General features: G+C 58.4%; 1 protein-coding gene across 1 annotated transcript; it reads left to right on the forward strand.

The window, feature by feature from the left end:
* The first annotated feature begins 773 nt into the window (after positions 1–773).
* Positions 774–20,528, forward strand: ARID3C (AT-rich interaction domain 3C). Its single transcript, XM_059492663.1, has 8 exons — positions 774–974; positions 1,600–1,929; positions 13,820–13,892; positions 17,451–17,634; positions 17,843–18,087; positions 18,379–18,648; positions 18,829–18,918; positions 19,710–20,528. Exons 1-8 carry the CDS (start codon positions 936–938, stop codon positions 19,850–19,852), a joined length of 1,374 nt encoding a protein of 457 aa, XP_059348646.1. The 5' UTR covers positions 774–935; the 3' UTR covers positions 19,853–20,528.
* The last annotated feature ends 1,661 nt before the right edge of the window (positions 20,529–22,189 follow it).

Here is a 22,189-nt window from a genome sequence, read left to right on the forward strand (position 1 = left end):
AACACACGTGTGTGCACACTGCAGGTGCTCAGCCTCTCTGACAGTGCACGCTGCTTCTCACTTGCATGTGCATGGTCACTGCTCCAGTGATGGACCCACATTCTCCCCACACACCACCAGGACATACACACCCCTTAAACCCCGGACACACTCCCGATGGTGTGTGGGGGCTCCCACACGTTTAATGCACTCACTTCTCCCACTGTGCACAGGCACAGGGGTGCTCAGACACCCTGCACACACACGTGTGGGGGAGGCTCATCCATCCCACTGCACACACGCAGGCAATGAGCAAATACACACACGCTCACCCTCTCCCAGCACACGCAGCTATCCACACACACACAGCCAGACCCTCTAAAAGGTGTGCGATGGGTGCAGCACCCTCTTACACACGTGTGCACAGACCCCTCACACACCCTCCCTCCTTCACGCTCCCTTCTCCTCACACGTCTATGTGTGCACAGCCTGCACACACCCCCCCCCCACTCCCCTCGTCCAGCACCCCCACATGGACACACACTGGGGGTCTCCCAGCCCGTTCCGCCCCCGGCCCGGTCCCGCTCCCTCCCGCCGGCTCTCGGCGGGCCGGTGCGGGGCGATCCCCCGGGGCTGCCGTAAGAAGCCCAGCCCTCCCCGGGTGACCGGGTGACTCCCTAGACGTGCGCTAGCAAATGGGAGCGGGGAGGGGTGTTGCTGTCTGACTGCCACTTGTTGCAAAAAAAAAAAAAAAAAAAAAAAAAAAAAAGGAAGAAAGAGAGAAAGAAAGAAAAGAGGGGAAAAATCCCACCCACCCTCATCTGCTGCGGAATAAAAGAAATATCGGCGGGCGCGGCGCCATGTGAGCGGCGGGCCGGGGCCGGGACCGGGCGGAGCAGCCGGCCGTGCCCCCGGGACGGCGGGGCGAGCCCCGGGCGGCGCTCGGAGCCGGCGGCATGGTGGAAAACCCCAGCCTGGCGGCCAAACCTGCCCTGGTGAGGAACGGAGCGGCCGGAGGGGCTCCGGAGACGCGGGGGTGCATGGCGGGAGCGGGGTAGGGACACCGCGTTGGACAGGGAGCGGGATCGGGGTTCCCGGTGGGAGCGGGAGGGGCGTCCCGGGAGGACAGGGCGCCCGGCGAGACCTTCCGGCGTGATCGGGACGGGGTCCCCGCGGGGACGGGGCGGTGGAGGCTCGGTAGGAGAGGGTTCCCCGTCGGGGCGGATGTCTCCGTTGGGACCGGGGGGAAAGGGCTCCTCGATAGGACGCGGTTCCCAGTGGAACTGGGGCGGGAGTCCCACCAGGACACGGGTCCCCAGCGGGATGGAGGAAGGAGGCTCCTCGGGTCGGACCCGTGTCCGGCAGGAGCGGGGACGGCGTCGCCGGGAGGAGCGGGGCTGTGGCACCGGAGGGCTGCGTTCCCCGCGGGGCAGGGTGCCGGGGTCCCGGCGGGGGACGAAGCCCCTCCGGCGGCGGGAGCGGCGACGGCTCCGCGGGCAACTTTCGGGCAAGGCCCCAGGGAGCGGCGGGGAGAGCGGGTGGGGTGGGGGATGCTTCCTCCCTTCCCTCCTCCTCCTCCGGCCCCGGCGGCAGCGCTGAGGCCGTGCCCTGTGCCCGCAGCCGGCCGCCCCGCCGCGGGGGCCGGGGCCGGCGGGGGGGCTGCGCTTGGCCGCCGTGATGGAGAGCCTGCAGCGGCAGCAGGCGGCCCGCCTGGCCCGCGGCCCCGACGGCGCTCCCCGACGGCCCCCGCGGGAGCCCGGCCCCGGTCCCGGGCCGCCGCCCGCCGCTCCCCGCCGCCGCCCGGCCCCCGGCCCGCGCCCGCCGCTCGCCGCTGCCGGGGAGGAGGAGGAGGACGAGGAGGACGAAGAGGAAGAGGAGGAAGACGGGGAGCCCCGCGAGCCACCGCCGCCACCGCACCACGAATGGACCTACGAGGAGCAGTTCAAGCAGGTAAGGAGGCATCGCTGCCCCGGCACCGGCTGCTCCCGGCAGGCATCCCCGGTGTCCCCCCAAACTCGCGTTCAGCTTTCCCTGAATGGACAATCCTTATGCCCCCCACTGCTCCCAAACCCTGTCTGTATCCCACCCTGAATGGGCAGCACCATGCCCCAGCCCGGACCCACCCTGAGTAGACATCCCCCATATCCCCATTAACCCCCAGACATTATTGCAATCCCACCCTAAATTAAACCCCACCAGTACTGTCCCCAAACCTCATCCTCCCCTAAGTGGGTACCCCCTGAATGCTCCTCATGTCCCCTATCCCTAAGCCCTGTCTCATCCTATAGGCATTGTCGTCATCCTGTCTGCTCCCCATCTCCCTGCTACCAAACCCCATTTCAGCCCTGCTTCATGACCCCACCTCGGTGTCCCCTGTGCCTGTCCCCAGGCCCTGCATCATGATAGGATGTCCTGTGTCCAGGCATCTCCCTGTGCCCACCCTGATCTGTGCTCCATCCTGCTGCTTTCTATAACGAGTAAAACAGCTGACCCCTGTCCACGGGGGTTTTACAGAGATGAAAAAGGGCAAGGGCTCTGGTGTGTGGTCACCCCAAGGAGCTGGCGAGCCGTGGAGCTGAGTTCTTGTGTCTCTGCAAGGGCTAGGGTGTATTACAGATGGAGAAAATAGCACATACACCCTGTCCCCTCATTCCTGGTGGGTGTAGGGGAGACCCTTCTGCAGCTGAGGACATGGGGAAAGGGCATCAGGAGCTCGTGTAAAGGATGGAGGAAAAGTCCCCCTGTATTTAATGCGTGTGGATCTCGTCTGAGCCGTGTTGTGCAAGCTCTGGTTTGCACACAGTGGGTGCCTCTGCATGCAGGGGTGTGGGCACGGAGTGCACAGCGCCAGGGCAGGTTTGTGCTCTCAGCTTCCTTGTGGGGGAGAGAGAGGCACAGTGGGTGACAGGGAAGATGTGGTGAGGGGGTAGAACACACAGAGATGTCCCCATAGAGCTGTTGTGTGGCTTTTTAGGACGGTACTGCTCAGGGACAGGAGGATGAGAGCACTTTGGTCTCATCCAGTTCTGGCAGGAGAGCAAGGGAACAGCAGCAGGGACCCAACTTTTGGCTGCTGCGGGGGTGTGCTGCTGCCTTTTCTGTTTCAAATTGCTCAACACCTTGTTATTTTGGGGGTCCGTGGCTCATCCCCTGCCTACAGGGCAGCCGGTAGAGGTGCAGACAGGGTACGGCAGCACATTGCCCCTGGCTGTGCCCGGGGATGCTGCCAGAGCCTGGCGCTGCCTTGGAGCAGCCCGGGGTGGGTGAGCTGCACAGGCCAAACAGCTCGTCCGGGAAGTGTTACATTACACCCCGCTGCACAGAAAAAGGCTGACTGTCCGGTTCCCGGGGTCAACCGGGAGGTGGGAAGCAGCTCCTCCCTCCCAGGGAGGCTAGGAAAGCATCCCCGGCATTTCTCGTCCTTCAGCCTCCCGCCCTGCCCCTGTCTGGGGCTGCCCAGCTCCTTGTGCAGGGCAGGAATGCTGTGAACAGTGGGAGAGAGGTGACAGGAGAGGTTGGGGTGCGGGATAAATCCTGCCACAGCTTCCCAGGGTGAGAGCTGGATCGTTCGTTGTTTACTCTCCTTGGGTTTTTTCAACCCTGATTGGAAAAGTGACGGACCTCTCATGTGGAGACCCACACCTGTGTTTCCCACCTTGTGGCGTGTCCCAGACAGCCCAGGGAACAACGGGATGTCCTTCTGTGGTTTGGAGCAGGTTGAGGTGCCAGCTTGCTTTGGGGTCTGCAGGGTGGCTGTCACTGCTCTCCCTCCCCTGGGATCATGCAGGAGGGGACATTCCCCTGCCGGGGAGGGACATGTCCCTGCTGGGTCCTCCACAGCTGCAGGGCTGTGCCTCACCCAGCCTGGGGAACAGGTTCTCCGCTCTCTGCAGGGACTCTGGGGAGGGTGGCTGTGCTTCAGCTTTTGGAGGTTTCCCAGGGGTTGGGCTGTGATACTGTGGGGGAGGTGAGGGGGCAGCGTGTGTCTGTCTGCTGGAAAGCTCTGGGGTAGTGGCAGTGTGTTTGGGAGGGTCCTGGAGCTGGAGAGGGACCCTTGGAGTAGCCAGAACTGTATTTTCCACCAGGACTCCCTGCTTGAAACTGCCCAAACCATCATGCTGTCATCCAGGGTGGGATTCAGGGCTTGTCCCTGCTCTCATCATCCTGGATGGGGGCACAGCTAAGTGAACAGAGACCACCAGATCCAGGCTGTTTGGCAGAAAGTGGGCAGAGAGAGACTTCCCCATCTCTCTGCAGTGGAGATGATGCCTTGATGGGGATAGGGTGGGAGGTTCGTGCAGGACCAGCCCGGGAAGTCCAGCATTTCCACACAATGCAGTGGTGCTAAAAATGGGAGCAGAGGACGAGGTGGTTGTGTCAAAACCCACCGGGTTAACAGGCAAATGCTGCTTTGCACACAGGAGCTTTTTGGGGAAATATCCCACATGTGTGCTGTAGTTTTATGTGCTTCCTGAGGTGCTGGTTGGGGAAGGGGGGCTGGTGGGACCTTTGCTCTGACTGGGAGCGCTGCTGCAGTGTTAGGAGGCTGAGAGACCCCCTCACCCCTGCCTCTTGCATCAGCCCCCGGCGCCGGTTTATGTACCTTGATAAGGACGCATGGGTAGAGACCTGGGCAAAGGTCTGGGAGGTCTCCACACCCAAGGCTGTCAGGCAGACCCAGCCCTGGGGTGGGGGGTACCAAGTGGGGTGTGATTATGCATTAGCCATGAACCCCAGCTTCCCCAAGGGCTGGGATGCCTCCAGGTTTTGATTCTGTAGTGCTGCATTATCTTTTACTTGGAGGGCACGGGTAAGAGCCTGGCATTTCTGGTGCCAAGCTCAGCTCCATGAATTCAGCTTTCCCCCTAGAGAAACCATGCGTATAGACAGGGATGGGTGCGCTGGTTTCCTCCAGTGATAGAAGAACAGCACCAGAACCTGGGGCTTTCTTCTCCATTCCCTGGGGTGGGAGGGACTCAAACATCTGGGCTTTGCATCCAGCTCTCTGTTAGTAGAGTGTTTGCTGGCAGGAGATGCCCTCCCTGCCAGGGCCCCTCTGGCATGTTCACACCCATCTGTGACTGGGGGGATCAGGATCCTCTGAAGCTCCTTCCCCCTTTCCCAGGAGCAGCTTCAGGAGGAGGTGAGCCCCAGCCCGCCCTTTAGGAACTCCAGTGACTGGTAGCCTCAGTGGTTAATTTGGGGGTGGCTGGTTTTGCCAGCAGCTGTTTGCCATTGTCCTTAGCCTAACCCTGGAGTGGCTGTTCCTCCTGCCTTGCTTGTCCCTGATGCCAGGAGTTGCCTCTTGCACCCACCCACCTGTCCTTAAGATGCATTTGGGGAGGGCTTGCCAGCTGTGATGTGTGCACTCACGTCTCAGAGCATGGAGGTGTGTGTGCCCCTGTAGACAAGCACCTCCTCGTGACACAGAGAGTCATCCCAAAATGAGTGGTGTGCACCCTCCTACCTCTGTCCCTATTGCTTTCTCCTGTGGTGTTGTCCCTGGGGATGGAGGAAATAGAGTCAGGAATGTTCCGGGAATGGAGGTGGCTGAAGAGGGGGACTCTGAGGAGAGGGTAGTGGTCTCCATGCTACAGTGCCCTCCTCACCGTCAGTGCATCTTCAACCTAAGGGCAGGACCAAGGGCTCCCAGGGCTAAATTAGAGGGTCCTGATTAATCTGCAGAGTCACCGAGGGAGAAATGGACACATTGCCCCATCCATGTCTGCCTGGAGACTTTTCTCCAGCAAACCTGTGAGCAGAGCTGTGCCCCTGATCTGGGACCACCTGCAGCGGGGAGGTGGCATCAGCAGCAAGGGTCAGTGTGCCAATCCCTGGAGCTCCAACAGCTCTGGCAACCCAGCAGCAGTGGAGGGCACAGGACAGGACAGGGGGGCTGCTGGGATGTGGCTGGAAGGGCACACAGAGGTGTTCTGGGGGTGTGTGTACCCACAGACCAACCTGAGTGTGTGCATCGCTATGAGTGCACGCTGTCATGTAAGTGCACCCCACATATAAGTGCGGGGGTACGTGTGTGTGTGTGGACCTACCTGTGCCCCTGTGTGTAGTGATCCTTGGGAGGCCCTGTGTGTCTGTATGGATGCACAGGAGCATGCAGAGTGTGTGAAAACCCATGGAAGTGCTGGACTGTGTTTATAGGTCTGTATGAGCACACAGGTGTGCATGGATCCATATGGCTGTGGTTCTGTGTGTGTGTGTGTGCCCACACGAGTCTGAACACACCCATGTACATCATGTACAGGCACATGTGGGGTGTCCCAGTGTGTTTAGGCATCTGCATGCCTGTACCAGTGACACAGTCTTGGAATTGCATGGACCCTTGAGGCAGAGTTTGAGGGCTAAGCCCCCTCCAAGGCTGCCTCTTGCCCAGCACACAGTGCTGAGCAGTGGTGCTGGTGCCAGGCACCTGCTCCCTTTGCTGCCCCTAGGGCACTTCCTGGCCCCACTGGAGCCTGTGGGATGCTCAGAGTCTCGGAGCTGTCACAACACTGTCTTCCAGATGAGGGTCCAAAGGGTTTGGGAATGGGGCTCCAAAGAGGAGGTGTAAAAACTAGTAGAGGGTGTGAGAATACCCTCACTGTGGAGGGGAGAGGAGCACCATCAGGAGCTCACACTTCCAGCTCCCTCCCCAGCTGCCTCCCTGAAAGCAGATGCCCGTTGAGTCTTTGGGGAAGATGCACCCCCCCATCAACTTGGGCCTCCAATAATCCACTAATTGGGTTAATAATGGAGGTAAATCTCCTGTGCTGCCGGCCAGCTGGGCAGGTCTGCAGCGGGGAGATCGGATCTCAGGTGGTGGAGTCTTGCCTCAAGGGGCTGGATGGATGGATGGATGGATGGATGGATGGATGGATGGATGGATGTGTGTGTGTGTGTGTGTGAAGAGTTTGTAGGGATACATAAGCGTGGATAGGATCTGTGCAGAGGGGGAGCACATACAGGGGCTGTGTGAGTGTGCTTGCTGGGGCTGTTTGTCCAGGGTGAGGGTGCACGAGGAGAGCATGCACACACGTGTGTGCATCTGCAGAGCAAGCTGCAGTGTGCATGAATGTGCAGAGGCTGAGCAGACTCTGTGTGGGGGCTCTGGAAATCTGTCCCCTGGGGCACAGGGCACCCACTTGAGTTGTCTCTGTTGGTGAGGCTGTGTTGTCCATCATGCTCCAGAGCTTACATCCCGTGTCTGTTGTGGAGAGCCTGGTTCAAACATGGCTTAAGGAAAGAGGCCATGAGGGTATACAGCTGATGGAAAAGTAAAAGGCAGCTGTAAAGCAGCAGTTTCCAGGCTTGATTTTGTAAATAACTAGGTTTCAGGCACCTTTTTTATAAACAGCAGGATTCTTAGACAGTCTTCTCATAACAGTCCTTGGCTGCTCTGGGAACAGATATGAAGGTTTTGAGAACTTTTCATATCACAGTGAGAACACTAATTTTGGTTTCAATAACAACCACGGGTATTGTAAACAAAAGGAGGGGTTAGAGTTTTCTCTGTAACCTATCGTGAGCTCGGATTTTGCAATATGCATGAAGTTAATTAACACTATTATAAAAGATTACTGATTTGATCAATAAATCGGAGTCGATGCTGATCAACAACAAGATGGGTCATCTCCCTTCGCTTTCAACAGTCTGTGGGAGGGCACGAGTGAGAACCAGGCCCCAATGCTCTTTCTGCTCAGGCACACAGCTCTTCCAGTAGCTGAAGTGAGGGCTGGGGTTGCTTTCACAGGGTGTGGTTTGCAGTGGCCACCAACCTTTCCTTCTGCATTGTCCCATCAAAGAAGTTGCAGGAAGGGGATGGGGCCAGAGGTGCATGGTGGGGAGAGGGATTGAACAGCCCATGCACATCCCAGGCATGCACACAGCCCCCCGTGGGTGCACCCCATACTCACACAGCCCCACAGCAGCTGTGTGCCTGCATGGACCTGGCGCTAGAGCATGCCCTGTGTGCTCACCCACACAAGTACCATGGGGGTGCCTGTGTGTGTCCCCTGGGGACACCTGGGGTGGTGCTGGTCATGGACAGGGTGCCATGGCTCCAGTCATCTAGTAAGGGATTCAAGGGATCGAAGGGTGTCTCACAACTCCAGTCACCCATGGAGGGATCAGGGGCGGGGAGGGGGACAGGAATGGAGGGGGAGGCAGACACGGAGAGGAAAGCCAGGATGGAGGGGGAGGCAGTGGCGGAGCAAGCGCCGATGGGTCAGGGAGGTTAACCCGAACAAATCCGCTCATTGACTCCCTGCCTGCTCAGCCATGAACGAGTAACAAGGGCTGACCGTGCGGGACAGCCAGGAGCTGGGAGCGGATGGGACAAGGGCCAGCCCCCAAATGGGATGAGGGGCCTTGAATGCTGCCCATGGTGACTCCACACAGCCGTGTGCTTCCTCTGCCTCCAGCCTGTGCGGGAGCCATGCCAGCACCCCCTGCCTCAGTTTCCCCTCCTGCAGAGTGTGTTGAGCAGAAGGCTTGCACAGAGCGCCCCACATCACACCGGGGCCAGGCTGTGGGTGGGGGGCTCTGTCCCAAGGCCAATGCCTGCCAGCCAAGCTTGCACGAGGCTGGGTTAATGTTTGCAGCAGGCGGGCAGCCCTCCCGGGAGCAGCAGCAAGGGGGGTTCTAATGACCTGCCGGATCCGCCGCATTATCAGCGCTGATTAAACCTGCCTGCTCTATAAAGCACCGTTAAATATTAAGCGTGATGACAGGCTTTGAGGGGAGCCACGGTGCTGGGAGAGGTCCCCACACAGAGGTGTCTGGCCTTGCTAGTGGGGTGGCTGCTGGGGCTGGTGGGATGTTGGGATGGGTGGGCACCCCTCGGGGCTGTGGGCTCAGGGGAGCAGCGTGCCCCACGAGCCAGTGCTGCCTTCCTTCCAATGCAGCTGGCCGTCCCAGCACGGCCGTCCCGTAACCATTAACTTATTAACAACTGGTGGAAGAGGAGAGTGGTGGCTTGCAAGGTCAGGGGGTGGTTTGTGCCTGGCGGGGAGTGAACTGCCCCCCAGCTCTGGCTGTGGGGATGGGGGAGGGAGCTGCAAACCCTTAGTTTGTTGTGTGTGCCCCATGGCAGGGAAGGCTGTAACTGTGGATACTGTTGGGATCCCTGAACCCCAGTGTGCTCAGAGCTGTGCCTCGCCTGGGAATGGCCAGATACTGTGATTATCTGCAGGGTAAACTGAGGCATGCCAGCAGGGCACAGGGGAGGACACACCAGTGTCTGGGTGCTCGGCTGTGCACCAGCCATCCTCCTCAGGAAGGATCTCAGAGGCAGCAGTCGAGCTCCGGAGAGGTGCAGTGACTCCAAAACAGTGCATCAGCAGTCAGCCACCCGTGGTGTGTGGCTGGAGGGTGCAGGGAGGTGAGCATTACCTGGGCGTGCTGCGTGAACAGTGGCCAGATGGAAAAATTAGCAGTGTGGCTAATCAATGTGGTAGATATTAAGCAGCTCAGGGCTGGGGGTTTTGCATGGTGGGGGGGAGCTGAGCGGGGTCTAGGATCGATACAGCTCATATTAAGTGGATTAAATCCTGGCTGCTGATCTGAGCCCTCGCTGCCAGCAGGAGGTGGCAGCTGAGCAGGGACTGTGGGGGTCCCGCTGAGATCATTTCTCTTGGCAGCAGGGCCCAGGGGGGACTGTGTGGGGACTCACCAGGGCAAGCTGAAGTGCCTGGTGGGTGGCTTAGCACCTCCTCACATCCTTCCTCTGTCTAGTGTGTCAGCTAGACTAAGGGGACCCAAGCTTCATATCTAGAAGCCCTCCTGGCTCCAGCAAAGTCATGTCCTGGGTGAATGAATGGTGTTTTACTTAATCGTGGGGGGGAGGAGGAGGAGGAAGCACAAGGCCTATTCACGTCCTGTTAATAAACCATGTTCGACCCACTGACCTTTAACCTGCCTGACAGGCCCCATTATCCCCATCCCTTAAAGAATATAGACGTCGCCATGGCAATGGGATGACAGGAGGGAGCAGGTCCCAGAGCTGCACCCAGTGTGGGGTGTGGGATGAGGACACACCGAGCCAGTCCTGCACCAGCACCCAGCCAGCAGGGCCAGGTGGAGCTGGGGTGCTGCTGCTGGAATCCCAAAGCCAGTGGGGTGGCCAAGCATGGATGGGTCCCCAAGGCTGGCAGAGCAGGGCTGCGCTGCACACTGTCGGGATATTGATCCCGGGGCTTGACAGTTTAATACGTCCGTTTATAGAGGAATATAGTTACATCGATGGCGTTAAATGAGTTACTAATTATATCAATACAAACACGATTAAAAGGGTCCTTGCTCATAGGTCACCACAAGCAGGAGCCGCTGGTTGTGTTGCACAACTGCCCCTGGGCAAGGCTCAGACCACTGCTTAAAGCGCATGGCAGGGGGATGCTCTGGGGCAGCATTTGCCCTGTGGGATCAGGGGTGCCCATCCATGTGGAGTGCCTGTCTGGGGTTGTACATCCCCTTCTGGAGTTCTGTGTTCCTGTTCAGGGCTCCATGTCCCCATCTGGGATTGTGGATGCACGTACAGGGTTTGTGTGTGCATATATGGGGTTGTGTATGTCTGTTTAGGGTTGTGCACGCATGTGTGGGGCTCTGTTTGCCCGTTTGGGGCTGTGCATGCATGTATGGGGCTCTGTTTGCCCATTTGGGGCTCTGCATGCCTGTATGGGGCTCTGTTTGCCCATTTGGAGCTGTGCATGCCCAGCTGGGATTTGTGTGTGCTGTCAGGGTTGTGCTTGCCTGTCTAGAGTCGTGTGTTCCGTTCTGGGGTTGTACATGCCCCTCTGGGGTTGTGAGTGCCTGTCCAGAATTGTGCATGTATATGTGGGGTTGTGAGTGCCTGTCTGGTGTTGTGTGTTCCATTCTTGGGTTGTGGGTGCACATACAGCAACGTGCACGTTCCATCTGGGCTGTGCATGCACATTTGGAGTGCGTGCCCATGATGTGTGTATGGGGTTGTGGATGCTCCTGTAGTTTGGAGTGTGTCCGTGGAAGTCTGGGCACATACCAGAGTGCTGCACCTGCCCGTGAGAGGCTGTGCACTTCCAGCCCTGGCTGTGTGTGCCTGTGTAGGGATTTGTGCCCCTGTGGGTTGTGTGTGCATTTGCATCACAGGCTTTTCCACACTCCCGTGATGTTCTATGTGTCCCTGCAGGGCTGTGCGCACCAATGCAAGGTTGTTCAGGATTGTGCATGCCCATTCCACTTTCTGTGTGGCACTAGGGGGATCTGTGTGGCACTAGGGGGTTGTGCTATGCTTATGTGGAGCTGTGCAATGCCCACAAGGGGCTGTGCACGCTCCTGTGGGGTCGAGTAGACCCACATAAGGCTGTGTATGCTTGTGGGGTTGTGCAAGCCCAGGTGTAGTTGTGTAGGGTTGTCTATGCTCCCGTGGGCTTGTGCACCCCCACATGGGATTGTGGCAGCCCATGTGGGGTTATGCACACCCACATGAGGCATGTGTCCATGCACAATGACTGTATGTGACCTGGGAGATCTCTTCTTCAGCCTGGGCATCCCCAAATCCCAAGGAACACCCCGTGCATCCCAGGCGTACCCAGGGGCCATGCCAGCTTGTCCCCAGTTACTCAGCTCCACTCTCCTCTCATCTCCACTTAAAAGCTGACCTTTGCTCCCCGTTTGATGTAATGTGTTTTTGCATCTCAGTGCCCCACAGATAAAAGGTTAGAGGTTAATAAACAGTGGAAAAATAGAACCTGGCCCTTGGAGGTCACACCTGTTTTGCGGGCTGGAGTCAGTAGCGGCCTGCTCTAGGGGGGAATCCTGCCTGCATCCATGGGAGGAGAAACACAAGTGGCACCCAGGGCAGAGGTGTGTGGGTGCTGAAGCCCATCCACTAGGTGACCCTCAGGAAGGCCATGGCTTCACCTTGCAGTGGGATGAGTGGTAGTTGCCAGTTCTGGGGGTTTGCCCCTGCCTTGACAAGCCAGATGTCACAGCGTTTGGTGTGGAGGCCTTCCAGAGGCAGGGACAGGCAGGAAAATGCAGGCAAAGCCTGGCTGACGCAGCCTTCCTGGGGCAGAAATCAAACCAGCCTCCTGGAGCTCTGCTCAGAGCCTGACCTAGTTACTGCAATCAATGCTTCAGGGACCTCCTGGAAAAGAGCAGGCGATGGAGAGCAAAGAAGGGAACACCGCGGTGAAGAGGGACACAGTACTGGCACCCAGGGGTCAGGGCATTCCAGGAGCACCCAGCTGCAAGGAGGGGATAGGTAAGTGGGATCCAGAGAGTGGAGAAGCAGTGCAGAAGGAACTCCATGGAGCAGGTGCTCAGCACCTGTGGGCAGGGTGAGAGTCTGGCAGGTGTACCCCTAGATAAAGTTAGGGACAGGCAGTTAGCACCGATCCGTCACTGACAAGGGACAGGCAGCTGGCACCTGAGTTAGACAGGGGACTGTGTTAGGTGTGTCTATTCAGTGGTGTGAACCATGGGGTCTGTAGAAGGATCCTCACATCCCTGTAGGTCCCCACATTCCCCCATCCCCACATCCCACATCTCCATGTCCTCAAAGTCTCTACAACCCACATCCCTACATTCCCGTGTCCCTGTATGTGTGTCCCCGTTGCATCCCTGCATCACCCCATCCCCGTGTCCCCTGAATCCCTGCAGACCCATATCCCTACATTCCCGCATCTCTGAATTCATGTGTCCCCATGGCATCCACCCCCATCCCCACATCCCCCTGTGCCTGCAGCCTGACGACCCTTAAGCACTGCTCCCTTTATCTGTCTGGTGAATAATGTTCTGTGTGGAGCGGGGGTGTGCTCCCTTCCTATTGTTTTTTAACAGCCTTTCCCAGCACAATTGTTTTTTAAACGACTCTATTTTGTGCCTGACTTTGTTTTCCAGCTTGCATTTCTTTGTATACGTTTTTGAAATCCATTCTGGACTGCTGAGTTTTGTTTCTTTTCAATGGCTTTAAATTCTTGCCGGGCTTGCTGGAAGGAATTGGTGTCTATAGTGTCTTCGATTGGTGCTAATTTTTCCTTCATGTGCTCTGACTTTTACTGCTGGGCCATCGATCTGGCAGGCTCCAATTTGTCATGGTCACTCAGGCGCTGTGCTGGAATCAGGCGAGCCTGGCTTTCACAGGGATCCAGCACTTGGTGTCTGTGGTGTAGGGGCTCCACTCACCTCCCCAGTGCTGTCCCTCAGCTCAGGCTGTGTCCGTGTGTCCAGACCATCCACCATAAGTGTCTTCACAGCCACACATGTTTGTGTCTGTGCAATCCTGGGCACATGGCAGCCCCAGCACTTGCAGCTCCCTTGATAGTGCCCAGGGGTACGGTCGAGCCAACTTTTCCTTCCCAGGGTGGAATCATCCCCCACTGCTCAGGTGGGCTTGTGTTCCTGTGAGGAATGAGGGGTGATGAGGATGCTGATACCATGCTGGGGCTTGGGAACACCAACACTTGGCAGTGGCAGAGCAGAGCTGAGCATCCTGATCCTGAGCTCCTGTCTGGGGCTTGGGGTTTGCTGATGCTTCTGGGCTGTGATTCTTGCGTCTAAGAGGGCAAGGGGCCGGACAGACTGAGGCACAGACCCAGCATCTCTGCAGCAAAGATTCAGAATAATCATTGGTCTGTGGGGAGCCCATGCCAGACCCGAGGCAGAGGGAGAGCCCACACCCAGGCAGAGGATGTGTCAGGGGATTCAAGGCACAGAAAGCCTCTTGTTGCTGGCAGGGCAGGCAGGTGGGGCCAGGGGTGATGCCAGGTTCTGGCACAGGCCGTGCTCAGCCCCAGGCACTGCTCCCCTCCCCATTCTCGCCTGCATGTGCTGGAAGCACTGATCCCTCTCTCTCTCCTGCCTCCAGCTCTATGAACTGGATGAGGACCCGAAACGCAAGGAATTCCTGGATGACCTCTTTGGCTTCATGCAGAAGAGAGGTAAAGGTGGGTGGCTGGGGTGGGTGCTGCTCCAGATCTCTGCAAATCCCTCAGGCAGGTGTTGTGGTGCTCCCCCTGGGCCTCCCCCACAACCCCAAGCTGGGGCATCTGTCCCAGATATCCCATTATGGATGCCCAGCAGGGATGCCCGCTGGAAACACCTGGTGGGGATGTCCATTAACATACCCCCTTGGTGACAGGCATTAGCAACACCCCTTAATGATGCCCATTAGCAGTTTTCAGGACGTTTTGGGGATGCCCGGTGGCAATGCCCTTGGCAGTGCCCTTTAGGGCTCCGTGTTAGCAGCGCCTGGTGAGGATGCCCACCATCAGCACCTCAGTGATTTGCGGAGCAGGGCGGCAATCCGCGTGGCGCCGGGCGCCCAGGGGTTAAGGGCTCGCCAGCCAACCCATCCTCATCGGAAATCTTTGCTATCGGCATGGGGAGCCGAGCCGGCTCCCGGGGACTCGATAAATGCTTTAACCTTCGCCCTCCCCGGCCGGGCCTGCGACAATTAAAAGTTGCCGAGCGCGGACGTGTGGCCGGCCGTATTAATTAGAGCCTTTTGCTGGTGTGTGGATTAATGAACAAGCCGCTCGATAGCCAGTAAACCCCAGGCAGAGGTTAATGCCGAGCTAATTAACAGGGAAGGGCTGAGGGGGGTGCAGGAGCTTTGGGGCTGGCTGTGCATGGGGTGAGGGAGGGCAGAGGGGGCAGTCACCTGCCTGCCCTGCACACTGGAAGGTTGGTGAGGGTGCCCACCTGGCTGTGGGGCTGCAGAGATTGACTTTTGGGTTGGCTGGGACACCACAAACCTGTTGCAGTCACGGGTGTGTAGTGAGTGGCTGGCACGGCCAGAGGGCTCACCCTGGGGCCAGCTGTAGGTTGTGGGTGGGCTGGGTGCTGCGCCATGGGTGCCCCCCTGGCCCTGGTGCAGAGCTGTGGGGAGTGAGTGGGAGCATCAGCACTGCCTCGGCCCCCCAGCATCCATCAGCTGCAAGATTCATGGGCTGTTCTGCAGCTTCATTATCTCTCTCTCCAGAGCTAATTAACTCCCTCGCTATTGGGGCCGGGGCTAATTAAGTAAGTGCCTGCTGGTGTGGGGAGGAGGGAGGGAGCCTAATGCTTCCTTGACAGTGCTGCTCCACATCCCTCTGTGTCTGGATGTCCCACTCCTGTGCCCTCCATCCCTTCTGTCCTGCGTCCCGTCTGAGTGGGTGCCATCCCCCTGGGCAGGACAGGCAGGGTGTGGGTGCACAGGTGCAGGTGTGCAGGGATTGGTGTCCATGAATCTTTTGGAGGAGACAGGGATTTTGGACTGGGGTACCAAAGAGAAAGGGGACAGAAGGGCTGAGGGGCAAGGAGAGCATCCCACGGGTCATCAAGAGCTGGGTAAGAAGCAGCACCTGAGAACCACTGCAGGTGCAGCTGGGGCACCCAGAGGTGCATGGGCAGGGGACTGTGACACCCAGGCTGTGTCCCCAAGCTCTCCAGGAGGGATTGACGTCCACAGAGTGAGCCCTGCTGAAAGGGACTGCATCCCACCTGCTGTCTGTTAGGACAGTACCAGCACTGACATTTGTCAGCAGAGTGGAAGATTTGTAGGGCTGAAGAATGGGTTGGGGGGCAGACCTTCTGAGGCAACCCCATGGCACAAGGGCACAGCTGGCCCTGGTGGCTCATGGAGGCCATGCCACCACCACCATCAGACACAGGCAGTGGGGCAGCTCATAGTCGTGCCCCAGCTTCTGTGGCACCTCAAAGGCAGTAATCAGGGACAGAAGGGAGCTATTTCTACATTTACTTCTACTATTTCTACATCTACTTACTGGGGTGTGCAGCCCCCCCCCCCCCCCATTTCACCACCAATCTGCGTGCCCTGCTGATAACACAGGGCTATTAATCAATCAAGGTGCTAATTGCAGCCCCACAATGGCTGCATCACCTCCCTGGGCTTTTGTGCCCTTCTCCCTGGCTAGGGCTGGGGCCATCACTCTGTGGGGATGCAGACAGGTGCCTTTGTCAATGGGACAGGCATCAGCCACACACTCCACACAGCCCTGAGATTAATGGTGAGGTACTTTTGTAAGCCACCAAGGCTGGAGATGGGAGAAATCCATGGGCCATTGGCTGGGGGCTGAGACCCTGAAAACTCACTGTTTGGGGGTGAGGAAGAGCCCTCAACCACCCCGGAGGTGATGGGTCTTGCGCCAGCAGCCCCGAGCAGAGCTGGTTAGGTGAGCTGCTGACAGCAGATGTCAAGTCAATATCTCTGCCTTTCTCCCAGGAGGATAAACTCCTCTCCCCCTTCCCGACCTGGTGAACAACACAGACACACACAAAAAAAAAGTTAAATGAACTCAGTAAAAGAATAAAAAGAGCTCATTTTTCAGGCTTATGTGAAGAAGCCAAGCCAATATCAGGGCCATAAATTAGGGATGCTGGAGGATGGCGGTGAATGACGGCTTCGTTTGAGGGGCGAAGCGCAGTGGTGACAGCCTCCCTGGGCCAAATGGATGGCTTTCCAATACTGCCTGTGCCCCGCCACCTCGCAGGAGGAATAAATAGGGGATGGAATGGCACAGGCTGGAACAGGGTGGGATGGGATGTGGTGCTTGTCCCTCCTCTGCCCAGCTTCCAGCAAATGCCCAGACCATCATCCTGAGGAGGCATGGAGCACAGCAGGGCTGTGAGGTTATTTGGGGGTGCTGAGGAAGTGGGGAGGGGTTTTTAGCCAGACTTGGTGGCTGTGGAGACCATGCTGTTCTATACTGGGCTCACAGAACCCCGGTGAACTGATGTTCCCTTGCCCCATAGCCTTGTAGAGGAGGGTGATGGTGGGGCACCAGGGGTCAGGGTCTCTGCTGAGGGCAGTTGAAGAGGATTTGGGGTCAGGTTTCTTGAAGCAGGACACTAAGGTCCTTTAAGCAGAGGAAACTTCTGGGGCCGTCTGTAGGGTTAAGAGGTTTTTCAGGAACTCTTTGAAAGAGTCTGGAGCTGGAAGAGAATACCTCTCCATGGAGAGATAGTGGGGTGAGTGCTCCCAGAAGGGTTGTGAGGATCATCCCTCCTCAGAAAGGTTATAGGATGGGTCCCTTTTTAAAGTGTAGAGGGAGTCTCTCTTTATGGGGCTCTGAAGGAGCATTACAGAGTGAATCACTCTAGGATGCTCTGAGAGATTTCATAGATTGGTGCTGTACAGATAGCTCTGAGAATTGTAGGGACACAACCTAAGGGTGTCTTTGCCCATCCCACTGAGGCTCCATATCCCACATGAGAGCATACCCAGCTGCACTGACAGCTCCATCAGAGGTGACCCTCTGCCAGCATGCTGGGGTCTCCCTTGCTCTTTGGCACAGTGCCACTCTCCCAGGCACCCTGAGGTCCTACCTGCACGCCAGGTGCCCATGGGTGCTCACCTGGGCATGGAGAGATGTGCCTCCCATTGTGGGTACCTGCAGTGGCAGTGGGGACAGGGTGGGGGCTGTGATCCCAGGCACAAAGGGCCCTGTGGGCAGCCCCCCACACCCTCTTGTGTCTCTGTGTGCCTCCTGAAGGAACACCAGTGAACCGCATCCCCATCATGGCCAAGCAAGTGCTGGACCTGTACACGCTGTACCAGCTGGTGACAGACAAGGGTGGCCTGGTTGAAGTCATCAACAAGAAGATCTGGCGGGAGATCACCAAGGGCCTCAACCTACCTACCTCCATCACCAGTGCTGCCTTCACCCTCCGCACACAGTGAGTGCCTGGCAGCATGGCAGGTGGGGAACACTGCTCCTGGGACACCCTCTGGCTCAGATGTCCCAGAGCCTTGGATGGGGTCGGACATGGAGTACCACAAAAGTGGTTGGAGGGCTCTGCTCCTTCCCAAGGGCTCTTTGCTTAGCACGGGGCTGGCTGGGAGGTGCACAGCCGTGGATCTCCCCCTGGCTCTCTCCCCGTGCAGATACATGAAGTACCTGTATCCCTACGAATGTGAGAAGCGGGCGCTCAGCTCTCCCGGAGAGCTCCAAGCTGCCATCGACAGCAACCGTCGGGAGGGGCGCAGGCAGACTTTTGGCACGGCACTCTTCAACTACTCGCCAGCCAGCACCCCAACCCTGCTGGGCACCCCCAAAATGCCTCTGCCAGCTCTTAGCATCTCCACTCACAGCTGTGGCCAGCTCAGCCAAGTGCACAGCGTTAAGAAAGGTGTGTGAGGATCCCGTCTTCCCAGAGATGGACACTGCTGCAGCAGCAGGGATGTTTCCCTGTCAGCTTTTGACCTTTTTGCTGGGGGAAAATAGGAACAGTGTTGTTCTTTTAGTCCCATTCAGGGTGCGAAACCAGCGTATTTTCCCTGGCTTTGGAGAAGGACCAAGCCCAGATTTTGGGAGTGGTGGCCTGGCCTGCCCCATTGCTGGTGGGGTGGAGTTGGCACCACTGGGGGTGGTGAGGTGGGGTGATGATGAGGGACCCACTGAGCTCTCTTGGTCATTGCAGAGGACGGAATGCTGGCAGCATCAGTGCCGGGGCGCATTGCTATCCCAGTGGGACTGGCCAGCCACCATCTCACAGCAGCCCAAGCAGCAGCTGCCTCACAGGCAGTGGTGCTGGAGCAGCTGCGGGAGAAGCTGGAGACAGGAGAGCCCCCAGAGAAGAAGGTGGCCCTGACAGCAGAGGAGCAGCAGCGGCTGGTGCAACACGCGCTCCAGCACAACCTCCTGGCCATGGCCTCCCAGTTCCCCATGAACATCAAGATCTCCAGCCGAGGTAAAGACATGCAACACCTCAGCCTTGGCCATCCCTTCCTCTGGCATCCGAGGTGGAGGCAGCAGCAGCCGCTGGAGAGGAGCATGGATGCCCATAGGGACTGCGTCCCGGCTTATCTGTCTCAGACAGGTTCTTGTTTCTGTTTCGCTTAACACTCATATTGGTATTTCCTTTCCCCAGATGACAGACAGGAGACCGCATTGAACCTGTCCACCAACAGCATTAGCAGTATCAACATGTCAATAGAAATAAATGGAGTTGTCTACACAGGTAAATAGAAGGGCCGCTTGGCCCGTGTAATTGCGGCCAGGAAATCCAATAACTTATAGCCACTGCCTGGCCAGCAAGTCCTTCCTTCAATCTGATGTCTTTACTATAAAATCCATCGTAATGAAGTGGCAGGGCTTGGGGAGAGGGGGCAGGAGGAGGAGGGGGTTGACAAGGATGGAAATTGGCCCAAAGCAGGTGCTAGCGATGAAGGGCTAAAGTGGGGGGGGAATAGATGGACAGACTCTGGCTGAGAAGTGACCCTGCACCTAAGGTCATTCCACACCCCAGGGTCCCAAAGGCAGGGCTTGGATTTGTGATCAGCCCAAAGCTTGTGTCCCCAGAGGGTCTCTGGCTGAGTGTGGGGCTTGGCTGATTGCAGAACATGGTGCACAGAAAGATGTTGGGGTGCTTTGGTGGAGCAGAGGATCCTTTGTGGTGCCAGTGTGCACCCCAGATCCCCATCCCATGCTCCCCAGATCTATGCCTGTCCTGCTGAGACACCCCACAATTAAAATCAATGGCTTTGCCTTCAGAATTTAAATATTTAATGAGCAGGAAAGGTCAAGGCTAAGCCTTATGTGGCGCTGCCAGCCAAGAGGGCCCTGGGCCACCCCACAGGCTGCCCCATGCAGGCAAGGATGACTGGGTTGGGGGAGACATCACAAGTGATGACAGGGAGCTGAAGCCCCCATGAGTCTTTGTCCCACCCTCCCCAGCCTGGGTGCTGGGAGCCAGGTGAGTTGATCCTCCAATCCTGGGCTTGCCCTAACCTGCTTGTTCTTGTCCCCCAGGTGTCCTGTTCGCCCGCCGGCCCTCAGCCACCCTGGCACCTGGTGGAGGGAGCACCCAGACCCGTCCAAACCCCATGCCTGCCCCAAACCCCCTGCTCCCAGCCTCCTCTCAAAGCCACACTCCCACTACCACCTCGCTGTAAGGCAGATGTGCCCCCACCCTGACAGCAGCTAGGGGTGCCCAGAGTCTGGGGGTCTGAGCTGTGGGACCCAGCTGGGCCACCAGGGTGGGATGGGGGACCCAAAGGTGCCTCTTGCTGCAATACTGAGCTGTGTCCATGCAAGGCTGTGAACACCCACGCGGGCCCTTTTGTCCCTTTTCCCCATGTGTGCCCTCTGACACACACACACACACACACACACGCACACACACATTCCTTCCCAAGGCACCACCCCCAGGTGACCTTCCCCTACATCTCCTGCTGCCCTGACGCCTGGGGGACCCCCAGGACCTGCATGCTGCATCCCCTACATCCTGCAGCCCCTAACCCATCTCGCTGCACGCACTGCTGCCCCTTTACACCCCTCAATGCATACACTGTATCCCCTGTACACACCCTTGGTGCCCACGCTGCCTCTCCCTACACACCCTCCATGCAAACACTGCAGGCACGATATGTGCAGCCCCTATAAATTGTAGCCCCTATACACTGCAGCCCCGATATTCATACTGCACCCCCTGCCCACTGCAGACACCCCTACCCAGTCCTCCTGTGCTGCCTGGGCTTGCTGTCCCTGCCCTGAGACACCCCAGGGTGGTGGCATCTCAGCCCCCCAGGTCCTCAGCTCAGGGGGATCACCCTGGGGGGGGCAAATAATGGGGATATTGGTGGGAATGGTGGGGGTGAAGCTTATTGGGGTGTGGCTGGGGTTGGGGGTTTATGTTGGGGAGGGCAGGGTTGCCCAGCAGAGCCCCCCCCACCACCAAAGAGACTGCTTGGGTGCCAGGGTCCCCAGATGGGTGACAGGGGGAGAAGATGGCACTCTGAACTACCTCGTTGGGGCTGGGCAGGCGCCTCCTCCTCCCGTGTGTGCCCCAGGGTGCCAAAGCAGGGGAGCATGGAGTGGTGCTCTCCTCTACCTCAGCGCGAGGGCTCGCGGCGCTGGCTGCTCCCCGCGCTCCCACCGCAGCCGTGACTCCGTCTGTCTATTAAAGGAAACAAACTCCTGAACCAAACTGGTGCTGACGGTTGTATGCAGGGCATGGTGCCACCCACTGAGCCACAGGGCCCAGTTTGGAGGTGCAGGAAACCCCAACATGCTGGGGTATCACCTGTGGTGCCTGAGGTTTCACAGCCCACTGTGAAACCTCAATTTTGGGGAGCTCTGAGTTGCAAACGGGTGCCCTATGCCCTATGCCCACCAGACATGGGCTGGATCAGACAGGGCACCAACTCCAGCTGTGCCAGCCAAGCTGTGGGGCTTGCCCCTATGAGCCCCCAGTGGCAGCTCACCCATGGGTGGGCATCCTGTTAGGCTGCTCTGTGCCAGGAAAGGAAATATGACACTGGAGCTGCTGAGACCATGTCCGTGGGGCTGTCGGGTTGGACCTGGTGAGATGCCAGCAGTGATGCACCAGCCTGGCACCTGAGCAGTGCCCACAGAGGACACTGGTGACCGTGGTGGAGCTGGGAGGTGCACATACATGTGGGTGGTCACTTGTGCTCCCTTGTACAAACTCAGTGGCATGTACACGCAGACTGTCACACTGAGGCTCGCACATGGGCTTCCACACGTGTGCAGACACCTGTAGATTTGAAGATGCACAGAGGACTCCCGTGGGGACAGAAACTCCTGTTTGAGTCCCCCACTGAGGCCAGACTCGGACCCCTGGGGACGCCCAGCTTCCCGGGGACAGCCGCAGTTCCTCAGGTACAGCCCCACCTCAGCCCCTCGAGGACAGCCCCCAGTCCTCCGGGAACAGCCCCAGCCCTTCGGGAGCAGCCACAACCCAGAGTCCCGCCGACATTCCCAGGGCAAGGGGGGACCCCAGCCCGGACCCCGAGCCCACTCGGGGAGCGGTGTTGCTGTCCAGGGTGCTGCAGCAGCGCTGCCGGCCCCAGACCCAGCCTCGGGACACGGGGGTGACACGGAGGGTCGGGGTGTCACGCTGGAAGGCCATGGGGGTGACACAGAACCCCTGCAGAGGAGGATGGTCTGGCGAGTCCATCCCCGTGTTCCGGCCACCGGGGATGGAGGAAGGTTCATGAACAACAAGGGGTGTGTGCGTGTGTGTGTGGGCTGTTTGTGAGTGTACCAAGCAGAGCTGGAGCGGGATTGATGCAGCCTTAATTGAGGTCTCGTGTCCCTTTGCACTGCTCTGAAGCGCTGGCCGCGGCTCATCGAGCAGCGCAGCCCCAGGGAGCCGGCAGGGCACATGCGGGCCCGCGTCCCCACTCATTACCGGGCTCAGAGGGTGATGTGCGCTTCCGTGCTCCCTGGGGAGCTCGGGGACACAGCTGCTGTCACCTGAGCAACCA

The sequence above is a fragment of the Ammospiza nelsoni genome, chromosome Z, assembly GCF_027579445.1.
Source record: "Ammospiza nelsoni isolate bAmmNel1 chromosome Z, bAmmNel1.pri, whole genome shotgun sequence".
Taxonomy (NCBI): Eukaryota; Metazoa; Chordata; class Aves; order Passeriformes; family Passerellidae; genus Ammospiza; species Ammospiza nelsoni.